General features: G+C 32.8%; 5 protein-coding genes across 34 annotated transcripts in view; 3 read left to right on the top strand and 2 right to left on the bottom strand.

The window, feature by feature from the left end:
* The window catches only part of LOC113401796 (dystonin), a 265,057-nt gene extending 261,685 nt beyond the window's left edge, over positions 1–3,372 (top strand). For 25 of the 30 annotated variants that reach the window (XM_064218869.1, XM_064218864.1, XM_064218880.1 and 22 more), the window contains 3 exons: positions 66–419; positions 1,544–1,627; positions 1,782–3,372. In XM_064218869.1, coding sequence (XP_064074939.1) covers positions 66–419; positions 1,544–1,627; positions 1,782–1,962 — 619 coding nt within the window. In that variant the 3' untranslated portion in view covers positions 1,963–3,372. The remainder of the gene's footprint in view (positions 1–65; positions 420–1,543; positions 1,628–1,781) is intronic. The other 5 variants (XM_064218871.1, XM_064218870.1, XM_064218873.1 and 2 more) reach the window with 3 other exon arrangements.
* Positions 3,373–6,262: 2,890 nt separating this feature from the next.
* LOC113401800 (26S proteasome non-ATPase regulatory subunit 9-like) lies at positions 6,263–8,059 on the top strand. Its single transcript, XM_026641856.2, has 3 exons — positions 6,263–6,695; positions 6,878–7,101; positions 7,752–8,059. The coding sequence occupies exons 1-3, from the start codon at positions 6,485–6,487 to the stop codon at positions 7,971–7,973; spliced, it is 657 nt and encodes a 218-aa protein (XP_026497641.2). The 5' UTR covers positions 6,263–6,484; the 3' UTR covers positions 7,974–8,059.
* A 1,789-nt stretch (positions 8,060–9,848) lies between these two features.
* LOC113401809 (26S proteasome non-ATPase regulatory subunit 9-like) lies at positions 9,849–11,997 on the bottom strand. Its single transcript, XM_026641867.2, has 3 exons — positions 11,663–11,997; positions 11,109–11,332; positions 9,849–10,820 (listed from the first exon to the last, which is right to left on the bottom strand). The coding sequence occupies exons 1-3, from the start codon at positions 11,856–11,858 to the stop codon at positions 10,584–10,586; spliced, it is 657 nt and encodes a 218-aa protein (XP_026497652.2). The 5' UTR covers positions 11,859–11,997; the 3' UTR covers positions 9,849–10,583.
* A 946-nt stretch (positions 11,998–12,943) lies between these two features.
* On the top strand, positions 12,944–18,249 carry LOC113401804 (uncharacterized). Its single transcript, XM_026641861.2, has 3 exons — positions 12,944–13,208; positions 15,839–16,089; positions 17,303–18,249. Exons 1-3 carry the CDS (start codon positions 13,034–13,036, stop codon positions 17,552–17,554), a joined length of 678 nt encoding a protein of 225 aa, XP_026497646.1. The 5' UTR covers positions 12,944–13,033; the 3' UTR covers positions 17,555–18,249.
* Positions 18,205–20,206, bottom strand: LOC113401803 (phosphatidylglycerophosphatase and protein-tyrosine phosphatase 1-like). The gene is made up of 3 exons (XM_026641859.2): positions 19,799–20,206; positions 19,323–19,446; positions 18,205–18,528 (listed from the first exon to the last, which is right to left on the bottom strand). The coding sequence occupies exons 1-3, from the start codon at positions 20,189–20,191 to the stop codon at positions 18,224–18,226; spliced, it is 822 nt and encodes a 273-aa protein (XP_026497644.1). The 5' UTR covers positions 20,192–20,206; the 3' UTR covers positions 18,205–18,223.
* Positions 20,207–21,050: the final 844 nt, after the last annotated feature.

Below are 21,050 nucleotides of genomic sequence, written 5' to 3'. Positions count from 1 at the left end.
ATATTATTAAATTATATTTTTCCTTTCCACATGCATCAATTACGAAAATGGATACGAACGAACAGTTCGACACATTCCCAGCCATCCTCAATGGCTTCCGAGCATCCTAAATCTTTATCCCATACTCATCCTGCATTCCAAACTCAGGGCTCTACGAAAATACCCGTGTACGTCGGAAACCGATCGCAACGAACGCCATCTGTTGAACGACGGTCCAAAATGTCCCGAAAATCCCACTCACGAGAAACTTCACAAGATCCTAGTCCTATTTCCAATGATCCTAAATCTGACCAAAGGAGTCCCGAAGATGATTCCTCACTGTTCAGCATATCGGGAATGACAAGTGACAATGAATATGAGAGTAATATAAGCGAGTCGAGCGGCGACGCTTCAAAGCCGACCCAACGAGACATCAAAGGGTACCGCTTGTTGATCGTAGCTATGTTTTTCGCCCGATTATTTTGATTGATGCTCGTTGATTTTAATTTATAGTCATCACGTCGTTTATACTCACCTCATTCATCTGCTAGTCGACTCGTTTTCACAAATCTCTCATCTTCGATCTTTTGCAATTTTTATGTATTATACATATATATTATATATATGTATACGTATGGTGTATTTCAATGGCAGGGGGAGTAAAGATAAACAAATCTGAGATTTAGACATTCCATACGATTTGCTAATAGCTCTTATATTATAAACAGTTCTTGATAAAAATAGTCCTATCTAAAATACAACACTGTTCCAATTTAATTGTACATCCAAAGTTTGTATAACAACTTTCCCGACATTAAAATCTTAATTGTTTACATACAATCTACAATGAATATTTCAGATTATTAAGAACTCTTTTATTTTGGTTGTCGGTTGTTTTTTTTATCGTACTTCCATTGAAATATACAATACATACAAGTAATATTGTTTGATTTCACGGGGCTTTATCTTTTATGAGCTTTTCATTCATATCATTATACCAAAAGTTATTAATTGTTAGTATGTCATGTGAATTAGTACAACTAAGGTACTAGTCTCGTCAGTATTATTTAAGTAACCATTGGTCACAAATAAATATTTATGTTCACGGGGTATCAAAAGTGGGTGACATACTTTAGATTAAACTTTTAAATATATATTAATTGCTTAAATATTATAATGTATTTTTGTATTTATATTTTGTTATTGCACATGCACTGTTTATAGTATTTAATAAGGCACTTTTGTGCGCACTACGTTCTTTTATCATTCTTCTGAATGTAAAACATATCTAATTAGAAATAGAAAACTTCTTAGCGTTAATTATTACTATTTGCTTCTATATGTTGACTAATTCTTGAAATATGTACATGCATTTCTAAATTGGAACTAAAGCTTAACGTTAATTGTTGTCGATTTTTTGGTTTTTGTCTGAGAGGTTTTCTTTCTTGTTTAAAACTTAATAATAAATAAAAGCACAGTCGCATGTGCACTAACAATACTAAATCTTTCTATCTTCATCTGTGTCTAATCTGTCCGTCTTTGTGCTTCGCTAACATCGTCGTAGGAGTGGGTCGTTTGCCTCTACGGATGGACAAACGCCCAGCAGGAGTCGCATACCGGTGCCTAAGGAGACTAACCATAATTCTAGGTAATGCTGAACTTTGTAGTTTGTGTTCGGTTTAAGCGTTTCCTTTTTATTTCTTCCGTATACCGTCAGTTTAGGTGTCTGGATTTTTGTTTGCGTAGCTTAATGCATGATTGCGATGGTGTAAAATGCGTGCTAATTAGTTAAATGATGATAGGCAAAGAACGCCATCGGGAAGCACAACGCCCGTGAGGCCCGGCCAACAAACTGCGGCGTCGCGGCTCGTACGGCGCCCCTCGGACGCGACCGACGGCGGCGCGCCCGCCACGCCGCTCTCTCGGCGAGCGACGCCGGCATCCTCGAGGACCACGGATAAACGCGAACCTTTCCGACTATAGATGAACAAAATATTATATCGATATCATTCCCGCCAAAATACCGCCATATTGAACATTATCCAGTTTAACGTGGCGGTCTTTTGTCAAGTGTTATTTATGCGTAAAGTTGCAAGCCGCTTTGACTTATCGTCGATGTAATCCAATGCCGTTTTGCAAAATTGTATTTTTTATTTTTAAGCTAGTGTTAAAATGTAACATGCGCAAAGATCTGACAAAGCGCCTTGTACCATTACGGTTTCGAACGCCGATGAAACAATTATATAACTAACAATAAATTAACCTATTCGCAAACTGGGCCAAGCTTGTTAAAAAAAAATGCGAATTTGGCTTTTAATTAGTGACAACTATAGCGTAGTAAAACATAAAGTCTGCACTCGTTGCCTTGTATACTTATTTTCTATGATCCCTGCCACTTTATAAATTGAATTTGTTGTGCTATCAGTATTTTTAAAATTTCGATAATTTCCTTTTTTTTTTCCATGTGAATATTTCTTTCTTATTTATTGTCAAAGTTGCCATAATTGTTAGTGTTATATACGTATTAGTCTCTATTGGAGACGGGAAAGTGTGATTTTGTATTTTTTCCTTTAGGGACCATTTTGTTTACGGAATACCGATTCGTAGGCAATTACCGGTAACGGCTTTCGCTAAGTTACTTGGGCTTATAGTAACGCCAAACTATTCGTCTCAACAGAGCCAGGGTAAAGTTGTTTCCGTTGATTATTTAAGGTGATAATAGATTTACGTGGTTCATTTGTAATGCACAATCATTTATCTTATTTCGTTCGGTATTTATTCGAATTTCATATAGGAATATATACTAAATAATTATTAGAAATCGTCACGATTTACATTATGTATATGGTTATTTATACACTGTTATTGCACAATACATTTATTGTGATTGTAAAGAAAAGTTCGCACTGGACTGGTAAACATATGTCGTTTCCTTCCGACTTACGCCAGAGTCGTTTGGTAATAGAAGCGTATTTTTACCAGACATTGTTCACGATAAGAAATTCCATAGCTGACTTTTTATTTTAGTAAATAATTAAAGTACACTTTGTCCACACAAAAGACATTTACTTAATGAAGCTATATTAAGAATACTTTTTATATATGAAAAAAAAAAACGCTTTAAAATGTAACCTTCTCTAAAAATGTTAACCAACACTCACATTAACTTGTTAATTTTATTATAAATCTGACTCTAAGAATAAGCCTTACTATTAGAAATATTGTAAAACTATTAATCTGGTCATTTTTATTTAAATCATTGTTGTATTTGTTAAATATAAATCAAAGCAAATCTACTAAAAGCTTGCAATATTTTTTTTGTATAAAGTATTGATTCTGAAGAGCTACAGTTTTTAAAATCTCAATTGATTTCAAAATAAAAAGTAACAAATATTCTTTTGTTTTATTATACTGCCCATTTCAGAAACCCGCTTCGCAGGCTTTACAGCCTAGTGATGACTTAATTAAAATGGTAAACGTGAAAATTTAATATCTACACTCATAATAATGCACGCATATAAATCAAAAAACATGCTGACACATCATAAAACTACTAGAGTTCATTATAATTGTTTAAAGAGAGACCAAAGGCACGAACAACATCGTTCCGGGGTATTGAAACTTGAAAAAAATCTTATAAACGACTTAGATGGACATTTTATAAGATAACAGTAAAAAATGAGAGCTAATTCTTATTTGCTCTCATTTTTTCAGCTTTCTTAAGGTGACAAGTTTTTAGGAGTGGTTAGTAAATATGGTCCTTCTAAAATACCCATATTACAATATAATATTTGGGTAATCCATTCATATTTATTTATTAGCCTGGCATATAAAACTTAATTTAAATCCGTTTTAATAAGGACGTAAATAGAAATATATCGTGAATTTAAATAATTAATAAAATATTTGTGGAATCGTGTTAATCAAAGAGTCCAATAAGTTTCCATTAGTGAAATAAAGTCTTATGGATTTGTGCTAAAAATGGGAGTTCCGCAAGGACCAACTTTATGTCCTTTTCTATTTCTAGTATACATAAATAATCTTCCTTTCTATGTTAATAAATTATATATAAATATTAAATATAAATGTGGTATTGTGATTTTTACTGAAGATACTTCACTGTTTTATTAAGGTCGACTGGAAGAAAACTAACTATGAAGATGTAAATAGTGCATTATCACAGATATGTCTCACAACAAATACTTTAGTATTGAACGCTAAAATATATAATATATAATATAAATATTGGACAACATCACATACACTACTCTGATTCCAATGTAAGTAACTAAAGCACTTGTGTTATGGAAATCAGAAGTAACGAAGGTACCACAAACACTCAGACCCAAGACAACATAGAAAACAAATGAACTTTTTCTACATCGACTCGGCCGGGAATCGAACCCATGAAAACCAGTGTACACACTACTCGACCACGGAGGTCACAAATGTGTAATTTTATTTAAAAAAATTAGATTCTTACCTTCAGTGGAATCCTCATTATTCAGAAAGTGTCCCATAGCTCCGCAGTATACACGATTGTCTAGTATATTTTGGATATTTTTATAGTAATACGTCATATGGCATATTACTTTGGGGTAACGCTGTAGATATTGAAGCTGTTTTTATTTAACAAAAGAAAGCTGTCCGGACCATTTATAATCTTGGAGCTAGACACACCCTTCGGGATTTTTAAACAAAGTAGGAATACTCACAGGTGCGTCACAATATATTTACAACAATGTTACGTTTATTTTACTGCGAATATACATATGTATATTTATCACTTTTATAGAATCAGTGATAATCATTAAATGTACACGAGGCGTAAGGATAAGCTTATAACGCCAAGTTTCCGACTCCGTAAAGTCAACAAATCCTTCTTGGGGCAAGGTATTCGTTTCCATAATAAGATACCGCCGATATTTTATCTTTGCTGATTCTTAAATATTTTTTTTTAATAATATATTAATAAATAAAGCATATTTTATATTATTCTATACAAGGTTATATAGATAATAAAATCGTGGACCTAATAGTTGTTGACTTTCAGGTAAGATGTAATGTAATAGATATAATTGTATTTAGCTAACATATATTTGTATTTAAAATGAAAAAGAGCATCTAAAAGTAAGAGCCTGTAAAGCCTACAGAATAAAATATATTTTGATTTGATTTGATTTTGTGTTGGCAGTAAATTAGTTTCAAAGAGTATACAATCACTACGTTATAGTAAGTATATTGGCTCTAATATATAAAGATCCTATACTATCTTCAGTTAATTTTTTCCTGTTCACCCAACACGATAAATTAATATAAAATATTATAATAAATGTATATTAAATAATTTAATAAATTTATATTTTCATTATACTGCGTATCTTAGGAGCTAAAATGCTCTAATGAAAACAAAAGTATTCTAATGGCTCTCACTTAAACTAAAACCACCGATGAAAGAATTTAATTTAATATAATATTTTTTGAGGCCTCGGATTAAACTATGCAAATCAGTCTGGAAATAGTCTGAGTGGCTGTATCTAGACTGTTTAGCTCAGTTTGCGACACTGGGCTCGCCATCAAATTACATTTTTTAAAGCTGTGGAAATTACGTTGGGCATTGTTTATTTGAAAATAAAACTACTAATAAAATGTAACGTTTTACGATTAAACCAAAATAACGTTACTTTGGAAAAATAACGTTATTTTGATTTGCGATGTGGCAGCATTTGCTTTATAATGAAATACCTGCTTGATAGTAAAGTTTCTCTAAATTAAAGAAATAAATATTGACAAAAAAAAAACAAACTATAAATGTCTTTACAAACTAAAAACAAATTATTTAATACCAGTTGTAATGTTATTGTCATAAACGGAAATTACCCCATTATCGCGAATGACCAATGGTGTATATCTAATATATTTACATAAAAACTAAAAAAATATTATGTACTCTTCAATCCTTGATATAAATATTTTAGGGAAAAATATTAACAATAATGGTAATCTTAATAAAATAGATCAGAAAATAATTGTCATTTGTCAATTTTCAATATTGTCATGTCATTAGAAGATTCACAAATAACAACATTTCTTTAAAAAGGTCTTGTGTAAATATATTAAATGTAATAAAATTAAGTTGTGAATAGTCCAATTGAGTGTTATATCTTATTATATATAGTTTAGAGTATTAACAATTATTATTAATTTACTTTATTATTAACCTTTAATGTTTGTGTTGTTCTAGGTTAAGGATTAACAAGGAAATTGTTACTACTATGCTAGTCTTCAAAATTTAATTGAGTCTGTTACCTCAACCGTACCGATCAATCTCTTTCGTGTCTTCTCCATCCTACGTGACATTGGCGAAATAATCTGTGCCCTGTCGGCACAACTAAAAGCCATTAAACTAAGAATTTAATTGAATTTAAAAAGGTCTTCCTATATTTATTTTGTTTGGTACTTTGCACTATATTTGTTTAGGTTCTGTGTAAAGTGCAAATTGGAAATGGTTGGCTACAACATGAATGGGCCAGCGAGAGATCACGTTATGAAATTAATTCAAGAAAAAGATAGAATTGAAAGCGAAATTCGCGATGAAAACTCAGTCTTGGCGGCAAATAATGTTGGAATGGAAGATTCTCTAGTCGATATGGAGGGGTTTCCTCGCAATGATATTGATGTATACAAAGTAAGACACGCTAGACATAGAATAATTTGTAAGTATAATTTATAAAATTTCAAGCAATTTTATTAATTTTAAAGAACTCCGCATGGATGTATATTTCACTTTAAGATAACTTGGAAACCAAAGATAGCCTTGATATAAGACAAATTTGATGTTTCACATTTGCAAAAAATAAGAATTAAAAGATTTAAAAGCTAATAAAAATTTTTTTAGGTTTGCAAAATGATCACAAAAATATCATGAAACAAATAGAGCGAGGTCTATGTGAAGTCCATTCTCAGTTTGTTTCTAATGGTGAAGGTGCATCAAATTCAAGGAACCATAATGGCCATACAAATCATGTTGAAGGCCCCAGTATAAATGGGAACTCGATGGAAAATCCTAATAGTTTTGCTATAGTGGGCTTCGTCCAAGAGGGTTCACCGGCTGATTTGGGGGTACTAAATATCATTTATGTTGTAATTTTATTTATAAGAGCTTTATAGTAAGAACTTGGTAAGGTTTTATTGCTGGACAAAGACCTCCTTTTATAAGAAAGTATATGGAGCTTATTTCATTTCCTCTGATATGCTCAGGTTCCTTATTGATTATAAAATCAAATGAATGTGATAGGGCATGTGCATGCTCGTTTGGGTTGGTACCACCTACTCATATATTGTACTGGCATGCCGCAATACTTAGTATTGTTGTGTGCCCATTTCATAGGTGAGTGACAAGGGATATAATAACTTAGGTCCCAAGGTTGTATTAACGTCTGTGGGTGTTTGTGTGGGTATTTTGATGATCCGCTTACCTATTGGACATAAAAAAAGCAGTCAGTGGTGTTGGGCAGATTTAAAACTCGTAAATATTGCAGTCATAGGGAAATTTAATATATTATCTTTATGAAAAGGAAATGATAACAAAACAGTTCCCCTTTTTTTTGATTAGCTGAAAGCTGAATATACTACTAGATGATTATCATTATCAATAAAAAAAAACTTTGCGAATTAATTTTTACGTTTTCGACAAATTCTCAATTAATTTATTTTAATTACTGCGAATATTAATATGAATAAATAAATATGTAAAGCTTGTCAATTTTCAGGGTCTATGCGAAAATGACAAACTGCTCCAATTTGGTTCTATTAACTCAAGCAACTTCGTAGACATCACTCAGCTACACAACATTGTGACACACTCAGTTGGCCAGCCCATACAAGTTCGGGTCAGAAGAGACAGACATGTGCTCAATGTTACTGTTGTTCCTCGGCCATGGGCACATCCGGGATTACTCGGCTGCCAAATAATAAGACAAATTGCATCATGAACGCTACTTGAAAGACAAAGCTGGCTGTATTCAATTAAAGATTAAATATGACAATGGAAAATTTAAATAAAATATTGAATGTTTAACTTGCATTTTGATTTATGATCACATCATGTGATATTTTGTTTATTAATTTCGAAAAGCTTATATAATATTGGTGCAAATTATTTTAATATGAACCTGTACATGATGACTTTTTTGTGTATTATATAAAATCATTAACAGCATTGATTGTTTTGTTTGTGATGAATATTATATTGAGCAGAGCTGAGTATTTGCCATAAAATTAAGACAGATTTAACTTAAATTAAAAAAAAAATCTCCCTGTTCTAAGTTTTTATAGAGAGCTGATTTAGTGTCCGTTAGGTCCTTTTCATATTCCTTAGCTCCCAGCATCGTAACGAGATAAAATTCCGAAATAGTCCAGTGGTTAGAACTTGTAAAGATTGCGGCTTCAATACCAGGATAACATTTTCAGCTTTTTATGTACTTTTGGGGATAAACTTGATTGTATAAGTGTTAGTGTACTGTCTCATGTGTTTATTTGAATTTATCTCGAAATCGGTGGTGATTACATTGGTCAGATGAAAGTCTGTCAAATGTGCTCCAAACTGCGTTGAAATAGCGTGTTGGAATAAGCTCCGATTTCCGATAGAATATAAGGCTACAGCTAAAATACCTATCCTAGCTCATTTCATAATAAAAAACTGCTTAACATTATCCTACTATGTAGGTAGGCTTGCCGGATGCCCGGGAAATCCGGGATTGTCCCGGAATTTTGCGTCTTGTCCCGTGTCCAGTAATTAGACCTTATTGTCCCGAATTCTGAAAACCTACTAGTTTTGTAATAATAAAAATAAGGTTTTAAGTCTAAACTGCATCTTAAAATTATAGCTGGCGTTAATTACCTACTATGTACGTCCTACCTATCTAATAAAAGTATGTGTTTGAGAATAAATGGCATTTTCCTTTTTAAATATAAATCCTTTAAAAATAAAAAAACAAGATACTTTTTACTATGGCCACGACCCGACACAGTTGTCCTAGAATTGTCTCGGATTTGATAAGTTTCTATTTGGCAACCCTTATGTAGGCCATGTAGGCATTGGGAATTTGAGATATTTAAGTTTATTTCCATACATTCAAAAATGATTTACATCTATAGGTGTAAACTTTAATCCTAAATTTCTTCAGAAATCATCAGAAAAGACGAATATTCAAAACAAATTATCATAGTTACCCTATTTAACCCCCTTAGAGATTAATATTAAAAAAACATATTTTTGTGCATCTATATACAATTATTTTAAAATAAACTTGTTAGGTACTTATCGTCGCTGGTCCAGTGACCAAGCAAAGAACACCCCCCACCCCCATGTCAACTACGTGGGACACTATGCGAGCGACAAATGAAAAGGCCCGACGTTATTTTCCATCCTATTCTATATCTGCGCGGGTGGTACATACCTCGTATGTATTGATTTTATCCGCGGCCAAACGAATCTAACGAGTAACGCGCACTCCAAAGTAGCCACCTACTATAACTTATTATTGTGTAAACAAATTGGCCGACGAACCATAAAATAGGACGCACTCTGTCGACCAATGAAAACGGTTTCTCATATCCAGGCCATACGACATGCGTCCTAGTCATCCAAATCTAGAAAGTTCTTATCGATCCGTCAGACTCAGCCATTTACGTATGTGTATAATATACCGAAATAGGTTTCCCGACTTTCTAGCTGTTTTTTTTTATAAATATTGGATTCAAACTAATTCTCTTACTCTTACTAGCTGTTTTTTTATAATAATATTAAATTCAAACTAAATTACTATTACGTAATATTTTATGTTATAAATTAAAACAACGTTCACCAATATCGAGATTTATTTTTAAAATGTACACATGTTACATATCATAGAACATTACTTACATTTATTCAATGATTTCTTAAATTCATTACATTACGATACTTAAATAATAATTTAAATTAAAAAAAAGATCCATTAATAAAAATAAATTATCACAAAATTAATAACCTACTGATTATATGTGACATTATATCGAAATTTAATTTCTCAAATATCAATAGTATTTGACTATAAACTATTATAGATAGATAATACATTGATATAATGGCCAGACTACTGACATGAGACCTACACATAGAGAATGTCGAACAATTACCCTAATGAATGCGTAGTTTATTTGAGTTTGTGTTTACAAGTACAGTTCAGAAAACCTTGTTTACTTATTCAAATTCATCGTCTATTTCCTTCAATACAATATATTTCTATAGCATAAAAGTGTGTATTTGTTTCTGTTTCTGATTTAAAATTTTAGTCAGAATTAAGTACATATATCTAAATCTAACAAGCTTAAGTAGTATTATAATGATTAATATTCTAATAAAATAAAAAGTATCACAAAATGAATCACAGCAAAATCATACATAAGACTAATTTATACTTAAAATAATGGCATGATTTTATCAACGAAAAACGCTAAGCAAGCTGATGTTCCACCAAGTGTGTGGTCATCATTCTACTGATGTCTCAGGGTGATCTAACTAAGACCTGAGATACCAAATATTCCGCCTTAAGTTGGACTTAAGTGGTGACCCTTACGATGCACCACTGCTTCATAATTTGGCAACCAAATAATCCAGGTTTCTCCCATCGTTGTGGAACAATAGTAAGATTAATGATTTCCCTGTCTCGTTTTACAAGGACATTGAGAGGCTGATCAATGAAATGCCTAACAATGTTCTGCAGCTGCCTGATGTCTGTGAAGTTGCTGGTATTTAAAGAACCAAACTGCAAGAACTTATCATTTTGACGAAGTCCCTAAAAATAAAAAATGTCACATGATTAATATGAAAATAACAATTTAACATATTTTTATAAAATCAAGCTTTTACATTGCCACACAAAAGCATTATTACTTAAATAAATAAAATTCGCAAGCATAATTCGCAATTGCAGCTCATAGTCATTGTTACATGTGGTTGCTGTGATATTTATTTGAAATGCTTTGAATAGATTTCAGAAAAAGATATAACTATTAAGTAGTTAGGTTCATATAATTATCATGTTTTACATAAATAAATAAATCACTATAATACAATATATTACCCCCAAATCAGCAGGTGAGCCCTCTTGAACATGGCCCACGGTAGCAAAACTTGCTTGATCCATTGAGTCCTCATCGCAGTTGGGTCCTTCATAATCATAAGCATACAAGGCACAGCGCCTCGGACCAAACATACCATTATGATTGGAGATAAGATACTTAGCATGGGCCTTACCAAGATGTTGTTCTATTCGTTCAATCGGATTCATGCGGTATTTTTTCAAGCCTAAAATGTATACATAAATACATCATCAATAATATTCATATATAATGTAATCATATTAAAAAAAAAGTGAAGTAACAGTATGGATTAAAAAAAACAAGTATGGTATGTCAACAAAATCTACATCTAATAATGTTTGTGCCGAGTGGAAGTAATTAAATCTCAATTCTTTATATTGACAAAGGCAAAGATAAATAAATAAAGAGATTAATTGAATTCTAGAAATTGTAGGTTTCATTTTCACACTCGCCACAAATTTATGTATTTTAAAACGTTTACGTTTAATAAATATAATATACCACTAGTATTTTGTTCTCATATTTTAATACTCACAAATAATCTTTTGTCGGACTTTATACACCGCAATGTCGCTCCGAGGAAAACCATCCATATCGAGGAGAGGATCCTGCATTCCAACATTGTTTCTATCCAAAACTGAGTTTCCTTCACGAATTTCGTTGTCAATTCTATCTTTTTCTTGAATAAACTCCATTAACTGATCTCTCGACGGCCAATCCATGGCTACCATTTTTAATTTTTTATTAAAAATTCAAATACGGTAAGGTAAGTAATTACAGTGGTATTGCTTCTTCCTAGACGATGGTTGTACTGTACGTAATACGTATGCCTTTTCATTCGAATGCAACACTAATACTTCCGATTTCCGTAGGAAGTTTGTATACTCTTTGGTTCAACTTCCGTCGGAAACACTCTTTGTGATACTTATTGATTATATTTACTTTTTTAATTTTATTTGATAACTGTTACCCTCACCAGTAATATAAATATTAAGTTGTGTATTCTTTCTAAAGGTACATAATACATTATATTTGATGGTCACAAGCAATTAAATAAGAATGATAATCTATTTTTCATGTGTCACTTTGTTTTGTTAAATACTTACTTATTACCACTATTTAAGTAATCCATCGGTTTAAAATAATAAATATTTTGATTAAAATAAAAAATATTTTATCGTAAAGCTTGACCATCATAAATACTGATTGTACTAAATTATTATGTTTATTTAAGGGTGGTGTAATATGGAGTAAATTAATGCGAGGTTGGTAAGGATGGCTAGGATATGTATAATTTAACAATTTATATTATTATTTTTTGATAAAAACGTCAATTAAGTAAACTTGTTTATTTAATCATATCATAAGAAAAAGTAATAAATTTATAGACTCTTAGAGGAGTTTATCCACTACACCGCCTTATATTGCGATCGTGCTAGCAACGTATCTGAACAGATCTCATGTCTGGTGAAAATTATTTTAAGATTTATCATTATTTAAAGTTTAATTAAAATACCCATCCCATCCCCATCAAACCGTGGCGTGGCATAAAAAGTAAATTTTGGCCATAACGAGTCATAATAAAAATCGTTATTGGTTTCTCATATTTTCCTTGATTATAAAATTATTCCAATAAAAATAAATGTGAATATAATTATGTACATTTTTTGGTATTTTATGACATTTCCATTGATTTTCTATTGATAAGGCGTTCATAACATATAAAATACAAATGGCAACACTTCGTTAAAATAAAATTTAAAAGTACAAAATCAATACAAGACTTCTATGAGATACTAATTGATTAGATTGTCTTTGTCCATCGTTAGAGAAGGATTGATACGCAATAGGTCTTGCTATTGTATCTATTTAATTTAATTAAAGAAGGTTCAGTGAAAAATTAAAAATGGTTCGGCGCTATATTCAAGAGACGGAGAAAGTTGAAAAACCAAAACCGATGCAGAAAATTGATTTCTATAAACCATTTTCCGAAATGACCAGTGAAGAACTTAAGCAAAATTTTGAGGAAATAGTTCTCAGCCATGTCCGTTTCACTAAAACGAAGAAACAAAAACACCCAAGTAAGTGAAGAAAAAAAATCTTGCACTGTTGTAGCTTGAGTAAGATTAATGTATAATTAAACCCACAACACTACGTACTCAATAATTGATATTTCTTCTTCCGAATTTAATATTGAGAAATTAGTTGTAACTACAGTCACAAGTAACAACAATAACTTGTTGCACTGGTTGCACTGTTGATGCGTTCTAACCAATTAAGAATTTACCTATGCCGATCGTCTGCCGTCAAAAACATATATTTACTTTAGATTAATTTAAATGGAAATTGCACCCAAGTTGGTAAATAGGGATAAATTAGAGAGTTGAGTCAGCTGATATGAATACATTCACTGGAATTAAAAGACCTACCTTAATTTTGTACAAAATTTGAGCCTAGTTTGTGGGGCTGGAATAGAGGTGTGTGTGTCTTATGGTTTTTTTTTTTAAATTTTTTTTATGGCATTGGTTGGCAGACGAGCATATGGGCCACCTGATGGTAAGTGGTCACCACCGCCCATAGACAAAAGTGCTGTAAGAAATATTAACCATTGCTTACATCACTTATGCGCCACCAACCTTGGGGACTAAGATGTTATGTCCCTTGTGCCTGTGATTACACTGGCTCACTCACCCTTCTAACCGGAACACAACAATACAGTGTACAGTTATTTGGCGGTAGAATATCTGATGAGTGGGTGGTACCTACCCAGACGGGCTTGCACAAAGCCCTACCACCAAAAAGGTTCCTAGGAAAGTATATTTTGGATTTAAAAGTCGAATATAAATAAAAATGCCGTAATTGAGAATAAGTTGTTTAATACCAGTGCAACTAGTGCTACTATCATATCTAGTATACACGAAAGTGTTCCTCTCGCAATTGTGGCAATCACTAGACACACTACACCTGTGTCTATTACACGGACGATGGCAGCGACGCTATCGGCAGATTCATCGGCCGAGCGGCGGGTGTTTCAGAAAAGACCATCCTAGAGCACAGCCTCAAGACATCTATACATAAACGCGATATCAGAGTCGCCGAGGCTGTGCTCTCTCTGATCAAGCACGGAGCAGGGCCCGCTGGATTGCAGTAATTAGGATTAAAAAAAAAACAACGCCTATATACAGTATTTTTATATATTAGCATATATTATTTATTATGGATAATTTATATATTCTTTTAAAATGAAAGAAAAAAAAAAAAAAGAAAGTGTCGGTGTGCCACGTCTTCCAAGAAGACGACAAGCTCGAAGTCCAGCGAAGATCTGCTGATGTTCAGTAAAAATATAAAATAACGCCAAAATTTATAAAAATTAAATGTAAAAAAGGCACGGACAACTGTGAGCCCGTGGATGTTGTAAATTAAATTAAAAAAAAAAGTGCTACTATCCGCAATAAATATTTGATAGCAACAGTTGCTATGTTTAATTTCCCGGCAGAGTCTTCCGCGACTCGCCCACCCGCCCGGTGACGCTGTAGAGGCCACTCTGGCCAATAGCAACTGTCCATTCGAAAAAAAATGCTTTAACTATAATAGCCCCATTTCATAGAAAATATAAATATATAACTATTATATAAATATAACTTAGGCCGTAAGTGCCTACAAGAGTCTACAGAGATCCTGACTTTGCTATAGAAGGATCTATTTTATTCCGATTCCGTAAATTTTGTCCTATTGGTCGTAGCAGCGTCATCGGACGAGAGGGCGAGTGCTGCATTCCTTGAAATTGACCCATCTCGGGCTCCGAATGACGTCTATCCTAAGGATGTTTCTTATAAGATCGCACTCCGGCTTGGGGCTTGATCGATCGGGGATTCAGTCACGAATTTATATTCCATTATTAAAACCTTAAGTGAATTTGTTATTTATGAGAAACTTAGTAAACAGAGTCAACCTGTTGAGTAACGGGTTGAACAAATCTCGACTTTGGGACAAAAATAAGTGCTAAATAATTTGGTATTAGTTTGTTATGTGTGATAGTCATCGAATTTTCTCGAAGGGTTGATGGACGTAGATATTGGATTTTTCTTGGTGGGTCTATATTATACCTAAAAACGAGTTATGCGTCCTTACCACATGGCTAAAGTGGCCAGGGCATTGAAATTACAGGATATCATATACCATAAAATGGATAATTAACATGACGACAATTGTGTTTGACACTTACTCATCGCTTGTTTTCCGTCGGTAAAATCAATACTCTACGTTGTATCCGAGCGGACATTTTATAGTGACTTATACTGTTGTACAAATTATGGCGTTGTGCTACCAGAGTCATTTCGGCGTTATGAAGTTAGCGTCCGGAACTTACATGACGCCTCTTCCGAGATATTTCTGTTTCAGTGTAAATATTTATTTACAACTGAATATTAACAGTATGCAAGATTTTTCGCAGAGTTGACGTTAGAGCACAGTTGTGCTCTCGAATACCTAACGTAAAAAAAAAACAAAATGTCCAGTTGGACATTTTGTTTTTTTTTGGGCATGTAAATCTTTATATCCATAAGTGTGCTCGTACTCGTTAGCCTCAGTGCCCGACTCCCTTAAGTACAATATATCTTGAGGATTAAATAACAATCTACTAATATAAATTACGTACGAAATAGGTTATTCATTCATTTTAAATTATTCATATTAAATATTTTCATTTCAGATCCAGTACGTCGCACCCATAAGATGGTGCCATTGAACGATATACTCAATCTTCATTCTTCTGACCCAATTTATCAATCGCTCTTGTTCGGCGAATATGCCATTAATGAGGATGAAAGCTATGAAGAAATTAAGACATATGCCCTGTATGCTTTCGCTCATAACGATAATCCCCCCAACCTTAAAGACATTAGGAACGATGTTTTTGCAACCATTCACTGTGTTGTAGAAGGATCTCCTGCTCATGACGGGGTAAAATTTCTATTATTTTATTAGAAAAAAATATATTTATAATATCGTCGTTGCTAATCGTTATTTCAATACGCACGTACTGCACGTACGCAATAATGATACACTCGAGATGATATTTATGTTGCATATTCCCGAAGTAATATATAATATATAGACCTTTGTTACATAAAACGCAATGGAGAAATCGAACAGATCCAATGTACCGTAGCCACCACCTCTTTTGACAAACTTGTCAAGATAATTGTAAACACGTACCGTACATACATTAAGATAAAGCCAGCAAATGGCTGTTATGTCAGTGCTATAGGATTTCTTAAATAGACATGACAGTTCGTATCGTCTATCCAAAATTAACTTCATGAAGTACCGTACCCATACGGATTCCTCACATCCTTCTACTTCAAGCACCATTTAAACGCAAAAAATACTCCCGGAACTCTGTTATCTCTAGAATTGCACGTATAGTAAATATTTCTCACACATTGAAAAATTCCGAAACTCGAAACGAAAGAACTTTAAAGCTACTGACTACCTGCACGATTACAGAGTGATATAAAGTTACTTAATATTATATTATATCAAATCATTAAAAATATCTATGAATCTAGAATCTATGAGTAGTGTCTATGCCAGAGAACTCTGATAATTAATTAGTCTATACTGAATAAATAGTTAAACAAGGCTTATAAACTTAATGGTGATTATAAAACAAATGCTTAAGGTTTAAGATTGAGTGCTTTTTATCTGTTTTGTTTTTTTTTTTCTTACCTTTGAATGTATATTACTTTACTTTGCTTTACTTTACTTTATTGTACACCACAAAGAAAAGAGAAAATAAATAAATACAACATGGTTATTATTTAAGTACATCTGTAATTGGCTCTATTATTGTAAATATCTTTGGTAGTATTTATATTTTTATGAACAAAATTTACTTTTTACTTACATTAAAACTACTTATAAAATAGGAAATTACTAAATGTTCTAATAAGTTTAATATTTTTAATTAGATTTTATTTTTAAATCTGTCTTCTAGTTTAAAATTCCAGTAAAAGTAATGTTTGGTAAATTTTTTATTTACCGAATTAACGGATACGTATTTAGTGATGACCCGAGTTAGACTCGCAATCATTGGTCAACCAGACTTGACATTGCCATATTCTGTATAAAAATTAAATTAATTTTAAATATATTAAATATGTACACATTACAGGGTCTCCGTGAGAATGACAAGTTGATACAGTTCGACTACATCAACATCAGCAACTACTGCGACATTTTTCAGTTGCGCAAGATTGTTAAGCAGTCCTATCAAAAGGATATTAAAATCCAAGTGCGACGTGGCAACGAGAAACTTTGGGCGGTAGTGACTCCTCGTAACTGGGAGAAGCCGGGAGTGATTGGCTGCCAGATCCTGAGTCACTGGGGAAAAGCTAAAGTCCCCCGCTGGCCCTTACCACAATAAGTTCGCGGATAGCGTGAACAGTGTAGCCAACTTAGGGATGGTTTCCCCCTGAATGTAGGTGAAATTCAAATGTTGGCAACACTAAATTTAGTTGTTCGTATTCGATGTCTATGTTATGATGTCCACTTGCTAGTAGGACGTCTGCTCGCTTATCGTTTTTCGTTAAAAACAATATCTATTGAACTAGTTTATTTGTATTTTACATTAATTTGCATGTATTGAATATATAGTACATTCATTCTTATTACTAAGAAAATTCTGCATATTATCGTCTTATTGAAATTATAGATATTGTGGTGCCATATACGAATTCTTTAGACTGTACGAATTTAGGATATTGCGTCATGGGCGAAGCTATTTAGGGCAGATATGGTCATCCGATTGGGTGCACTAAAGATCTAAAAAATGTATTAAATACAGATTAATAGCAAATCTATTGATTATAGAAAGAGTCTAGTTCTGCGTCAGTGTAGCAGTAACAATCTTCTATATCAAGATAATCTGTCTATTAGTTTATAAATAATTCATTCGGTGGTTTAGAAATGAAATTTCAAATTACTAACATTGTGATACAATTCGTTAGACAATTTATTAAATATTAATTTTATTAATTAAAATTATATTGATTAATCAATTTTTATATATATATTATACGCACATGTAACCGCTTTAAAAATAAATCTTATGATTGATGACCATTGTTTTCATTCTTTTCTTTTTCTCCGCCTCAACTTTATCGACCTTTTTAATGAATTCAGCGTCTTTATAAAGTTTGTCTTTGAAAGTTTCTACTTTAACAAAAGGTATTTCATCGCTCAAATTTGTGAGTGATTCTTCATCCGGATATGAGTGTTTCATTGAGAAGTCGAAATATAGCTTATCATCGACGAGGCGATAGTCTGGCTTCGTAATTGTACCCCGGATGCAATCGTGGTAATGACAGACCATCTCTTGAGCATAAGCCTCGCAGGAGCCTGAAAATGTTTTCTTTGTTATATTTATAACTTCGGCACGAATTCAACTATAAAAACACGGACATCCGAATGAACGCGACGAGCCTAAAAATATTTCAATTGGCATGCAATCCAAGGAATTAAAAAGCCTAAGATTTTATATTCATACAATGGCTAAAAGCTCTGCTATATGAACTACAAAAATTAATATATATTTTTCTAATAATACGAAAACTTTACTTAACTACTTATATCCACTTTATGTATACATCCAAAGTTTCGATAAGTACTTCGCCGTAATTCAAAACGCCAATTGGTCTGCACACAATTAATACCATAGATTCAAGATCTCGACCAATGATACCATGATATCATGCCAATTTAATATCAATTGTTTATTTGTCTTTTCTCTTTCCTCTTAATAAGTAATTTTGATTTTTTTTTAATATATCTATTCTAGTGGCCTGTCTCGATGTAAAGTTATTTAATTTTTTGCAAAAAAAATTGGAATCCTATCTCAGTACCATCTATCGTACCCAATTTAAACCATAGAGGGACTCAAGCGGACGTAAAAAATAGGTTGAATAACAGAAGAATTATAAATATGAAGTCTTTCAAATATTACGATTTTATTCCTCATGGCAAAGTTGCTTGTAACAGCTTTCAACAAAATATTAAATAAATAATATTTAAGATTACTAAAATCTAATAACGGAATATTCGAATTTCCTCATGGATGACAAAACCCACCCTGTGTGTCATTCTTTGAAAATAAATTATGAATAAATGTTTAATATAGATTATAAATTAGGTACCTGGTCGTTTTACCCGTACTGTAAGTAAAGCGCGTTCTGGCGTCATGTTCTTGAAGAAAACGAGATAGCAGGCCAGCATCGTACCAGTACGAGCATGGCCGTTTAGACAGTGGACGCCAATAATCTTATAAAAAAATAACAAAATGTAACTGTTTTTTTTTTTAAATGTATAGTGTATTTAGTGGTATTTTAATTTATAAGTAATTTATATTTTTTTTATCGGTCATCTGCCCAAGGATTGCCTGAAAGAGATCGCTGCTTTAGAGATAAAGCCGACTCCTGCAATGCCGATTGTCTCACGGTGGTATCCTTCACCGCAGAGCTCGAGATGAATTACAGACACAAACTAATACTATGAAAATTTAGCTGATGCTCGCCCTAGTTTCCTGGTCCATCTCGGTTACATTTTCGTTTATAAATAATTAATTCGTCAAAAATCATAGCAGCTCGGCTAGTTGTTTAAAAGTTCAACTTACCTCTCCTGTAATTTCGGCCTTTTTACAAAGTTCAATAAATTTTATAATCTGTTTCATGGTCGGCGCACCAAACTCTTTGATCGGAATTTTCGTACACTTCAATCTTCGTTTACAAAACATTAGAGGTGGAATACGTTCGGGCGACAAGGTGATTATGTGAGTAATTCCAACATCTGCTAAATAATTTAAGTTGGCAACTTTCTGTGGACAGCCCATGGCCGCGATCTTGTTTTCGATGAACCATGAAAAATTAAAAGGCGGATACGAGTCCTCGTCTGCCTCTATGGATTCATTATCCTCATCTTTTGTTTCTTCTTCGTGATCGGTTCTTACAGCGTATTTGTAAAAAAGTTTCGCTAACTTTACATTGGTTCTGTTCCTAATAGTACTCATTGTTTATTACTTAACGTAGCGAGCTTAACTGCAATCGAAATAAAATAATCTAAAATTAGTAAATTTTGCAATTCTATAATAATAATAATTTTTATTTATATATTGTGAAATATTTTAAAATGACTAATGATGATGTTGTCCTCCTGACAGATTGCAGCTACAGCGGTCATTTTCAACGGAGACTGTTCAACTGCGCAGGATAAATTACAGTGCACATTAAGTGCGTTGACTAACACAGATGTTCTCTCTATTCCTTATTCTCAGTATCTGATATGTCGACAATCCAACACGACCGGAGAGAACAACCGCTTTACGTGCTATCCGAGGCACGGGAGTTTTAATACTTACTCTTGCAGGCATTGAGGACTACCAAACAACTGTGAATTTCTTGAAAAATTAACTCAGTAACTTTTTAGTATCCTACCCGGAACCAAGGATCACGAGATCCTCAGATTTGCCAATCAATGGACGAACGAGACTGAACGGTGGAGGAGTGGAAGGTTGAATGGACATACATATAAGCCTATTAAAAAAATATCGGACTATTTATAATAAATAAGTTTGGTTGCTGTATAGTTAAAATGTCAACCTCGATTTCTTTTACCTATATCCGTGGTCACACAAGACAGGTTGCAAGGTACGATCTAAAATTATTAGGTCGGAATCATAATGAAATTAAATTCACACTCAAATAAAGCGTTTAATAAAATGCAATAAAAATAAAACTAAATAATATTATAGAATGATAAATAGAGAAATTTCTGAAGGTACTGGCAATTCTGCAGATTTATATGGCTTGAAAATGATATTAACGTTAAGGATTGTAGCAAGGATTTTAACCATTAGTTTTAAAAAAAAT

This window comes from Vanessa tameamea, chromosome 25 (genome assembly GCF_037043105.1).
Source record: "Vanessa tameamea isolate UH-Manoa-2023 chromosome 25, ilVanTame1 primary haplotype, whole genome shotgun sequence".
Classification (NCBI taxonomy): Eukaryota; Metazoa; Arthropoda; class Insecta; order Lepidoptera; family Nymphalidae; genus Vanessa; species Vanessa tameamea.
The sequence above is the reverse complement of the archived record's forward strand: the minus strand, read 5'-3'. Positions and strand labels throughout refer to the sequence as shown.

What these genes read in the sequence shown, in the direction of transcription:
- LOC113401803 (XM_026641859.2), bottom strand. Translation starts at nt 20,191, where the DNA reads ATGAGTACTATTAGGAACAGAACCAATGTAAAGTTAGCGAAACTTTTT. An exon ending in AGGCCGAAATTACAGGAGAG is followed by an intron (nt 19,447 to 19,798) that starts GTAAGTTGAACT and finishes TTTTTTTATAAG; the next exon opens with ATTATTGGCGTCCACTGTCT. An exon ending in AGTACGGGTAAAACGACCAG is followed by an intron (nt 18,529 to 19,322) that starts GTACCTAATTTA and finishes AAACATTTTCAG; the next exon opens with GCTCCTGCGAGGCTTATGCT.
- LOC113401804 (XM_026641861.2), top strand. Translation starts at nt 13,034, where the DNA reads ATGGTTCGGCGCTATATTCAAGAGACGGAGAAAGTTGAAAAACCAAAA. An exon ending in GAAGAAACAAAAACACCCAA is followed by an intron (nt 13,209 to 15,838) that starts GTAAGTGAAGAA and finishes TTTTCATTTCAG; the next exon opens with ATCCAGTACGTCGCACCCAT. An exon ending in GATCTCCTGCTCATGACGGG is followed by an intron (nt 16,090 to 17,302) that starts GTAAAATTTCTA and finishes TACACATTACAG; the next exon opens with GGTCTCCGTGAGAATGACAA.
- LOC113401800 (XM_026641856.2), top strand. Translation starts at nt 6,485, where the DNA reads ATGGTTGGCTACAACATGAATGGGCCAGCGAGAGATCACGTTATGAAA. An exon ending in CGCTAGACATAGAATAATTT is followed by an intron (nt 6,696 to 6,877) that starts GTAAGTATAATT and finishes AAATTTTTTTAG; the next exon opens with GTTTGCAAAATGATCACAAA. An exon ending in GTTCACCGGCTGATTTGGGG is followed by an intron (nt 7,102 to 7,751) that starts GTACTAAATATC and finishes GTCAATTTTCAG; the next exon opens with GGTCTATGCGAAAATGACAA.
- LOC113401809 (XM_026641867.2), bottom strand. Translation starts at nt 11,858, where the DNA reads ATGGTAGCCATGGATTGGCCGTCGAGAGATCAGTTAATGGAGTTTATT. An exon ending in AGTCCGACAAAAGATTATTT is followed by an intron (nt 11,333 to 11,662) that starts GTGAGTATTAAA and finishes TATACATTTTAG; the next exon opens with GCTTGAAAAAATACCGCATG. An exon ending in GCTCACCTGCTGATTTGGGG is followed by an intron (nt 10,821 to 11,108) that starts GTAATATATTGT and finishes TTTTATTTTTAG; the next exon opens with GGACTTCGTCAAAATGATAA.